Source organism: Takifugu flavidus, unplaced genomic scaffold (assembly GCF_003711565.1).
Source record: "Takifugu flavidus isolate HTHZ2018 unplaced genomic scaffold, ASM371156v2 ctg390, whole genome shotgun sequence".
Taxonomy (NCBI): domain Eukaryota; kingdom Metazoa; phylum Chordata; class Actinopteri; order Tetraodontiformes; family Tetraodontidae; genus Takifugu; species Takifugu flavidus.
The window spans coordinates 9,336-18,725 of NW_026622011.1; the positions used below are offsets into that span (position 1 = coordinate 9,336).

Here is a 9,390-nt window from a genome sequence, read left to right on the forward strand (position 1 = left end):
TCATCTTCTTCTTCCTGCCTCATCTGGTGTTGGTGCAGTCCTTCTTCTCCATTGTCTTCCCAGATGGCCAGGTCAGAGTTCATTCCTGCCGAGGAACTTTTCAATCACCAGTAAATTATGCTGTCATGTTTTACGATGGGGGTCTACCATTTCCTGTCTGCCTGGCTCCAACTGTCTAAGCAGTATTCATGTCAAAGAAGGGTCAACTGACTTGCTTATGTGTATTCCTACTAAAGATTATATAGTATTCCTAACTTCTAAACTAACTGTAACATAAAACAAAACATATAGTATAACACATGCTAATAAGATAAAAGATGCTAAAAAGATATAATAATTCTCTTCAATATGTACCTATATGTAGCTATAGCGTCATTGGCCTCCACTCCAGCCACTCCTGGTAGTTCCTCAAAAACACTGAGTTTCTAGTGGATGCACAATCTGAAACATAGAAACTTCTGAAGAGCCAAAGTTCTTGCAACAAAAATATAGTCCCCAATTAGCTTGTTTTGTTATCACATGACCCCGTCCCCATTATCTTAAGAGAATATAAAAGAATGAGTGGAGACAGAAGAGAGAATGAGACGTTTTTGGCGCGTGTCGCTCTTGATTTTGTGTTTATTTTTGCAGTAAATTTAAAGGAGGCCTTTTCACTTTATGTTTGATTCCATTTAAGCTGATATTCCATTCTTGACATCTTTAAATTTACAGTATTCATGGGAGTTTTATTTGGTCATTTTGCTTCTTTTTATTTCCTATTTCCTACATTTATTCATAGTTTTTATTAGATTGCAATAAATCCTATAACATTGAACAGACTGACTAAAGTCAAATGACCTGCGGTTCCCACCGATAGCCGTCATTCTGATGGGTTTTTGCTGGCTGCAGCTGAAATATTCCAATGCTCCATGTCACAGAGACAGTAAATACTAAACCCTAAAGATTCTGAAGGCATGATGTGAAATAGTAACGTATAATACAGACATTTGAAGAGACAATTAAGAGAATGTTTCCATGCTTCTAAGAGTGGCCGAGGAGCCATTTAGAACTTTATAAAGATGCATTGTGTGATACCAGGAACTAATTTAACTTCAAGGCGAAGCTGCTTCTGCTTTGTCGACCATCGACTGATCTCCTGAAAGTCCACCAGCGCTTTTTAAAAACTGAATTTTTCATCTATGGAGGGAGTAGACGGCAGATGTTTCCACAGATGCTCTTCACCAGTGGTCAGTGAGTGATGCAGCAGATGAGCGGGAGTTGACTGGCTTCAACCAGCTACTGACTCAATGTCTCCAGCCCATAGTGTGGATTCTCTACGAGATCAGACAGCAGCTTCACTCCTGAATCCTTCAGCTGGTTCCCACTCAGGTCCAGTTCTCTGAGATGGGAGGGATTGGACCTCAGCGCCGAGGCCAGAGAGCCACAGCTGATCTCTGATAAGCAGCAGCTCCTTAATCTAAATAAAGAAGGGAAACTTTTATAAGGTTATAAGTGAAACCAGTATTCATCTGAAAGGTTAATCAAAGGCATGATCTGTAAATATTTAATTAAGTTACAGGTTAAAAAATGATAGTAATATGTAATTACCACAATTCCAGCCTCTCAGGTTTGCACTGTTCCAAAGGAGAATATATATTGTTCTGGCCCTCACTCTTCCCAGGTTCTCCCCACCTCTTTCCCTCCCATCTCATCATGGAGATCCATCTCACCTGTGGCTCATCTTTAAAGGCACAACCTGTCTTAGATGACTTCCTGTCCCCCTCACCATCTCCCTCCTCGTTGGCTGGTGTCTACCAGGCACCCTCACCTAGTTTTGTCTAATTTTGGTTACCATCTGTCGGCTTTTTCATTGTCCTTAAATCAATTTATCATGAATAAGTGGTCCCCGTGTGGCCCTCCCTCCTGAAGGAACTGGGCACAACACACACACTCAGAAAGTGTGAGGACCCTCGGATGGAATAATGGACATTTTTGAGAATGGTGTTTACCTCAGAGTTTCCAGTCGGCAGTTTGGATCCTGGAGAAAACCACAGAGCCGCTTCACTCCTGAATCCTGCAGCTGGTTCTTACCCAGGTCCAGTTCTCTGAGATGGGAGGGATTGGACCTCAGCGCCGAGGCCAGAGAGCCACAGCTGATCCCTGATAAACTGCAGTCAATCAATCTGAAAAATGCAGGATGAGGTTATACGGTGCAGGTCTGCATGTTATCTGCGTCAGTACTAAACCTACGTTAGTTCTTAGTTGGGTCAGACCTGAATTCACGATATTCCAAGGAATTTTTTTAATGTGGTGCATCACAGCAGTGTTGAGAACAGCCTCACTTCACCATCTTAGCAGCTGGTATATAGGTAGAAAAATGAAGACTGACCTGAGCCTCTCCAGTTTGGACTCTCCAGTCCAGAACAGAGCCGCTTCACTCCTGAATCCTGCAACTTGTTGTCGCTCAGGTCCAGAACCCTCAGATGGGAGAGGTTGGACTTCAGAGCTGAGGCCACAGAATCACAGCTGGTCTCTGATAAACTGCAGCCACTTAGGCTAAAATAACAATTATTTTGAGAGAAGACAAATAAAAATCAACATGTACCAGAGCAAAACACAGCTTACAAGCAACAAACCTCTGGTCCTGCACCGGCTTATCTGCCGTATGTTTCTATTTTGGGTTCTTTCAGGGCGGTTGGACAAGATCTCCAGCGTATGTAAAGTGTGTGTGGGTCAAAATACCTTCCAGGTTTGTGAGACCACATTTCTCAATAGCACTCAACTCTTGTCAGGAGTTGGGACAAAGCGACCCACTCCTGACAGCTTGTGGGCGATGCTGCAGCGACCCTGCAATCCCTACACTCTCTGGTGAAACCAAATCAAAGGTTTTAGACACTGCTGGATGCTGGAAGGGTGGCTATAGTCTGGACGCATCGTTCCCCTGACTGCACATTTCTCCAACAATGATTGGCAGCTGGTGTCACTTGTTCTCCAGATGAGAGAAGGAAAGAGAGCCCCCCCACAGTGTGTTTGATTGCCCCACTGCAAGCTCAATGCTGCCAGAAAACATTGCAGGAGCATCAATTCCCCTCAGGGCATCAACAAGGAGCTCAGGAAAAGGTGCAGCTGCCACCTACTAGAGACAAGCACACTGAGCTGAGATTCAAAGCCCTCTCCTCCCAAGAGAAGAGCTTGTTTGTTGGAGGCTCTTCTGGGCGATACCTGGTGCCACAGCTCCAGCTCAGCCCGTCTCTGGAGCTGAGGTGGAGCTTAGCAAGTTTCATGGTTCTCCACCACTTCCTCTCGCTGAGGACCTTCTCAGCTGGTGGTTTCTGCTCCACCTTCCAAGTTGAGCAGGTGATACTTCTGCATTCCTGCCACCAGTGTCTCTGCAGAAAGAGTCTTCTCTACTGTTTTATATTATGTTGTATAAAATTAGGATTTTTGGTTGATGTCTTAGATGTTGTTGACTAAGAGCAGGTTTTTCTTTAATAACACAGAAAGATTCGATGAGAAGAGCAAATGTATTATTTTATGAGCTACTTCCACTACTATTATATACACATACTTCCATATTGTCTTAGATTGCAGCTGCATTTATTGCATCGTTCATAGAAAGTCATATTTGTGAGAGAAAAACTCCAATAAGGTCATTTTCTTTAATGATCATTACAACAGGAGGCGATGAACAAACAGATTTATCTAAAAATGTGTGAAAACTTATGGATGGAAACCTTTTTAAAATCGTTGCATTGTGTAGAATCGGTGTAGAATCAACTTGTTGACTTCTGATTTGGACTCCAATGGAAGTGAGGTGCAACAATTGTGGATGCTGAAAGCTTCAGATCTTCATGAAGGTTTCTGTGGTTGGACTGACCTGCTGCCCCTTTAAGAGGGAGGCAGGTTTGGGCTTCTGGCTGGAATGAAGCCACCTAAGATGAGAATGACTGCAGGCTTTCGGTACCAAGGTTTAACAGGGTGCTCACTTCACACTTGGGCTTTTCTCTTTTTTGGGATGGCTTTTCTCAGGAGAGAAGGGGCATGGCACACTGCAGCAGCTTTCTTTTGGGGGTTTCTAGTTTTCCTTCTGATCTTTAAAAGACAGGAAGAACCATTTTTGATTGGTCTGAATGTTTGGGCGGTTTTGTGGCCAGCCTAAAATAAAACAAGACAAATCTACAACTGATACTTCCTTTTTAGTCATTGATGACAATCCTCACATGGGACAGATTTCCACAACCAATTTAATACTGCAAATCTGTCCTGTGTGGTCTTTTTTCTGAGAACTGTAACACTACGTTTATAACAAAGATCAAACATGGAAACAGTTATTGTCTAACTAGTTACACCTGGGAAAGTACTGGATCATCTCTGACTGACCTGAGAGTCTCCAGCTCACAGAGAGGATCCTGGAGAAAACCACAGAGCTGCTTCACTCCTGGATCCTCCAGCTGGTTCTCACTCAGGTCCAGAACCCTCAGATGGGAGGGATTGGACCTCAGCACCGAGGCCAGAGAGCCACAGCTGATCTCTGATAAACTGCAGTGTCTCAGCCTGGAAAAGGAATAAATGGGGCAAATAAAAACACATTTCTAAATCTGAAAATGAAGAAAAAGCAGAAAATGTAAAGAAATTTAGAAAAGACCAACAGAGGCCTCCTGACCTGAGCGTCTCCAGTCTGCAGTTTGGATGCATCATTCCAGAAGACAGTAACTTTACTTCGGCATCTGTCAGGCTTTGGTTCCAGCTTAAGATCAGCTCCCGTAGATGAGAAGGGTTTGACGTCATTGCTGAGGCCACAACTTCCCAATGACTCTTTGAAAGAAAACGACCAGGCAGTCTGTTGTGTATGAAACAAAAATAGTGAGTCAAACTTTGGGATTTCTCATCAACTTATCTGAGAATCTACCTCAACACAAATGTAGCTCATTTCCTGGAAAAGCTAAATTCAACACCGTAGAGCAACAGTTTGAACGACCATCAGATCTGAAATGCAACTGAATTATTCTCAACATTTGTCTTATTTTAGAACAGCTCATAATTACTCAATATTTAAAATGATTATAGCAAATGGTTTAAAGAAACGTGCATCTTTTTATCTGTCTATCGGCTCTTTGGATATTTTGCATTTCATCCAATTTGTACGATGGTGCGTCAAGTCTTAATTCAGCGATCCGATCGATGACATCAGAGTCTCTGGTTGCATCGATTGCCCTCAGCTTCTGTTCTATCTGCCTGTTTCCCTTCAAATCATTTCACTGCACCTTTTGTTGCTAGTGATGAAGTTGCCACCTAACGGGTGTGGAAAGGGTCAAACAACTTTGTGGGTCACATAAAGGCTCCAAACGGAACCGCCACAAAGACCTAAAACACCCATTTAAACCAACGAGGCCGGCTGTTTTTACGTTGAACAAATGAAGCAAAATAGTCACGTGTCATTAGTTAAAATGTGTTTTTCTGTCGTTAGAATACGATGTATACAAACAAACAAAAGTTATTTAATGACATGACAGTAATTTCATGATAGTCAGTTAACTTGTGGCTCCTATTATTCCTGCCTTATGTTGGTTTGTCTGGATTGACCTTTGAACTTATATCCAGCCAGTGTTGAACATTTCTGGATGAATTGTTGTTGTTTTTAATTTATGGATGCTGCAATGGAGATAAAGAATTGAAGGAATGACCACTGGAGGGGGTATTGCTACCTGACATGATCCACTCGCTTGATTTAAACGCCGATGTCCGGCCCCAAAAATCTTTACTTACACGACCTTCCTGCAGTTCCTCACAGCTGGAATCAGGCGACGTCGTCCCTCATCTGAGGTGTTGTACTGCTGCAGGTTCAGCTCATCCAGAACCTCCTCTGACATCTGCAGCAGGTAGGCCAGAGCTGAACAGTGGATCACTGACAGTTCCCTCTCTGATTTCTCCCCTGACTTCAGGAACTCTTGGATCTCCTGATGGACTGACTGATCCTTCATCTCCATCAGACAGTGGAAGATGTTGATGCTTCTGTCTGGGAGATTCCATAACTGTTCTCCTCCTTCAGGTTGTTGAGGACCTTCTGGATGGTTTCTGGGTGGCTGTTCCTCTGATCCAACAGTCCACCCAAGATCCTCTGATTGGACTCCAGAGAGAGACCATGAAGGAAGCGAACAAACAAGTCCAGGTGGCCATTTTCACTTTCAAGAGATTTCCTTAGTGCTCTCCTGAGGAAGTCATCAAGAGATGTGACTGGATCAGAATATTCTAGGAACTGACTTATAACCACTGTGTCTTTCCTGGTGTAACGGTGGAACATGTAGACGGCAGCCAGAAACTCCTGAATGCTCAGATGAACAAAGCAGTAGACTGATTTCTGGAAGATCACACTCTCTCTCTTGAAGATCTCTGTACAAACTCCTGAGTACACCGACACCTCGGAGACGTCCAGTCCACATCGCTCCAGGTCTTCTGAGTAGAACATGATGTTTCCTTTCTCCAGATGTTCAACGCCAGCCGCCCACCCAACTTCAGAAGGAGTTCTTTGTCAGCCTCAGTCAGTTCCTCTGGTCTCTGCTTTCCTCCATACTTCTGCTTCTTCCTCTTTATCTGAACCCTCAGGAAGTGTGAGTAGAGGTCAGTCAGGGTTTTGGGCAGCTCTCCTCTCTGCTCTCTGGTCATCATGTCCTCCAGAACTATAGCAGTGATCCAGCAGAAAACTGGGATCAGACACATGATGTGGAGGCTCCTGGAGGCCTTGATGTGTGAGATGATTCTCTGGGACAGATCTTCATCACTGAACCTCCTCCTGAAGTACTCCTCCTTCTGGGAGTCAGTGAAGCCTCGTACTTCTGTGATCCTGTCAACACACGAGGGAGGAATCTGATAGGCTGCTGCAGGTCTGGAGGTGATCCAGATGAGAGCTGAGGGAAGCAGGTTCCCCTGGATGAGGTTCACCAGGAGCACCTCAACTGACGATACTTGTGTGACATCAGAGATGAGCTGATGCTTGTTGAAAACCAGTGAAAATCTGCTTTCATCCAGGCCATCAAGATGAACAGAAGTTTCCAGACAGCCAGATCTTCAGCTCTGATCTTCTGTAATGTTGGATGGAAAACATGAAGCAGTGAGAGAAGACTGTGCTGCTCATCTCTGATCAAGTTCAGCTCCTGCATGAGAGCGGAAGCACCAGACTGATGTCTTGGTTCTCCAAACCTTCTGCCCAGTCCAGACTGAACTTCTGCACTGAGAAGGTTTTTCCAACGCCGGCGACACCGTTGGTCAGAACCACTCTGATGTGTCTCGTTGCTCAGATAAGACTTTGAAGAGTCCTGGCACTTGATTGGAGTGTCCTGGATGTTCTTCTTGGAGGTTCTCTCAAGCTGTCTCACCTCATGTTGTGTGTCCACCTCCTCACTTTGTCCCTCAGTGATGTAGAGCTCAGTGTAGATCTTGTTCAGCAGGGTTCCACTTCCTGCTTCATGAGTTCCTTCAGTCACATGTTCACATCTTCTCTTCAGACTGATCTTATGACCTTCTATCACCTCCTGCAGTTCACCACCCTCTAAAACAAACAATCTTTTAAATCCTTTTACAATTGTCATCTACAGCAGTAACACAGATGTCCTCAACTGGAAAATATTCTGTCATGTTTGAATGATCGAAGCAACAGTCGGGTAATGACCCATCTCACTGTCAGTTTGAAATGTTATGTCTTCTTATGTACACCTATTCTTTTATTTCATTGGGTTTCAATGTAATTTAGTCTATAACAACCATTTCCATGTCTTCCAAGAGTTTGCTTGACTAAACAGCTGGTAAAAGCTGGATGATATTTAGAAAAACACATCAAACCTTCTCCAAACACCTCATACTCAGCAGACCCATTGTCCTGTAAAGGTCACCTGCCTTCAGCTCTTTAACACTTTCCAGAACTAAATGACTAAATGTTGCTAAATACTGTCTAAGCATTTAGGAGGTCTGAAGAGGGTCCAGGGGTTCCAGTGGAACCAAACAAGTGCTCTCTGGATCTTCTCTTGCACATTGTAAATACACAAGTTGTTCCTTTATTCCGACCCAAAAGTATCTTATAATACAAATGTACGAGCTTACGTGAGACGCTGTTGTTCAGGTCGGCGGTCTGCAGTTCAGTTCTCCGTTTTTTTCACCCTCGGGACAGGAGGAATCTCCAATGGAAGCAGACCGTTTCTGATAGCTGTCAAAAATGGGAATAGTGGTTATACATGTCTACTGGGCGTTAGCAACGCCTAAGAAAGGCTGCGTTCACTTCTACTTTCAGTTTGCTCTGACAGTTGAAGATTGAATGAACACTGAGCAAAAAATATAAAGTTATTTACGTTCTAACAAGCTCGTTTAGTTGGAGAAAAGTGTATTTGATCTAAGTGTTTAGTGGCTTTTCTTCATTGTGAATTTATGTTAAAAATAAAAGTGCCAAATCAGGAACATAAACTCATAGAATAGAACAAAAGTTCTCCATTTATGCTCCAAATACAGTCGTCTGGTCTCTGAAACTGATCATTAATAGCACAGAGGTCACGCGTATTCAAAAGCTTATTTCAACCATTTAGAAATGACTGATATTGTTGTCTATGGGTTTATTAGAACCAGGAGCCTTATAAATAGACTTTTTAATGAATTTTCATGACATGTGGTGGAACAGTGTGGCAGAACAAGCTGCACAGACCTGCCATGTCTTACCCATCCGTATCTAAATGGAGAGCTGGAGCACTCTGCAATGATGGATATTGTTGGGAAAATATATGCCTAGGAATTTTTGTGAGATGATGTTACCCATGTAGGAGAAATGACCAGTTAAAAACACAAGCAATTTTCAGTTTTAAAAGATTTACCACACTAAAATTAACATGGGAGTTAATGGGAGCGAACACCTGACATGTTGGTGCACCGTTTCATTAATTTCATTTTTCACGATAGTGGAGGCTAATACCTACAAAATGATGTTTTGTATGGTTGTGAAATGTTCTAAGGCAGAGTTGTGGTTCAGAAAACCTTACTTTAAAGGTGAGCCTTGAGGTCTGATATCAAAGTTTAAAGGGTGCCACACAAACACATCATCACGCTTTAGTTTTCTTACATTTCCTCTGAACTCCTGAAGTGTATTGATCTACCTATGGACCGGTCACTCTTCAGGGACGCACAGCTGGGCACTGTGGACTCTGCTCTGTCCTCGTCCATCCTGAGGAAACATCAGAAATAGTGATGAGACTGTGATGAAGGTAAATAATCTGTAGAGGTTGGAGTTAAATAATCCCAATTCACTGCATTTTTATCAAACAGGAACATTTCTAATCCATTCTGGATAACAACTGAATCAATAAATCAATGATGTCTCTGTATAATTTTCATGTTTTCAGAGTTATTAAGATGCTTTTTTTAACTGTTCCCTGC

At 43.0% G+C, this 9,390-nt stretch overlaps 1 protein-coding gene across 3 annotated transcripts; it reads right to left on the bottom strand.

The window, feature by feature from the left end:
• Positions 1 to 600: 600 nt before the first annotated feature.
• Positions 601 to 9,178, bottom strand: LOC130520464 (ribonuclease inhibitor-like). Of its 3 annotated transcripts, none has more exons than XR_008948854.1 (7): positions 9,077 to 9,178; positions 8,074 to 8,176; positions 5,746 to 7,525; positions 4,643 to 4,819; positions 4,360 to 4,533; positions 1,989 to 2,535; positions 601 to 1,456 (listed from the first exon to the last, which is right to left on the bottom strand). XR_008948854.1 is itself a non-coding variant. In XM_057024166.1 (6 exons), the coding sequence occupies exons 3-6, from the start codon at positions 5,964 to 5,966 to the stop codon at positions 4,005 to 4,007; spliced, it is 639 nt and encodes a 212-aa protein (XP_056880146.1). In that variant the 5' UTR covers positions 5,967 to 7,525; positions 8,074 to 8,176; positions 9,111 to 9,135; the 3' UTR covers positions 3,725 to 4,004. The 3 variants fall into 3 exon arrangements, 1 of the variants encoding a protein (XP_056880146.1); XR_008948853.1 differs by having other exon boundaries at positions 9,111 to 9,135; XM_057024166.1 differs by lacking the exons at positions 601 to 1,456; positions 1,989 to 2,535 and adding an exon at positions 3,725 to 4,071 and having other exon boundaries at positions 9,111 to 9,135.
• Between the last annotated feature and the right edge of the window lie 212 nt (positions 9,179 to 9,390).

What these genes read in the sequence shown, in the direction of transcription:
- LOC130520464 (XM_057024166.1), bottom strand. Translation starts at nt 5,966, where the DNA reads ATGGAGATGAAGGATCAGTCAGTCCATCAGGAGATCCAAGAGTTCCTG. An exon ending in AGGAACTGCAGGAAGGTCGT is followed by an intron (nt 4,820 to 5,745) that starts GTAAGTAAAGAT and finishes CATACACAACAG; the next exon opens with ACTGCCTGGTCGTTTTCTTT. An exon ending in TGCAGACTGGAGACGCTCAG is followed by an intron (nt 4,534 to 4,642) that starts GTCAGGAGGCCT and finishes TTCCTTTTCCAG; the next exon opens with GCTGAGACACTGCAGTTTAT.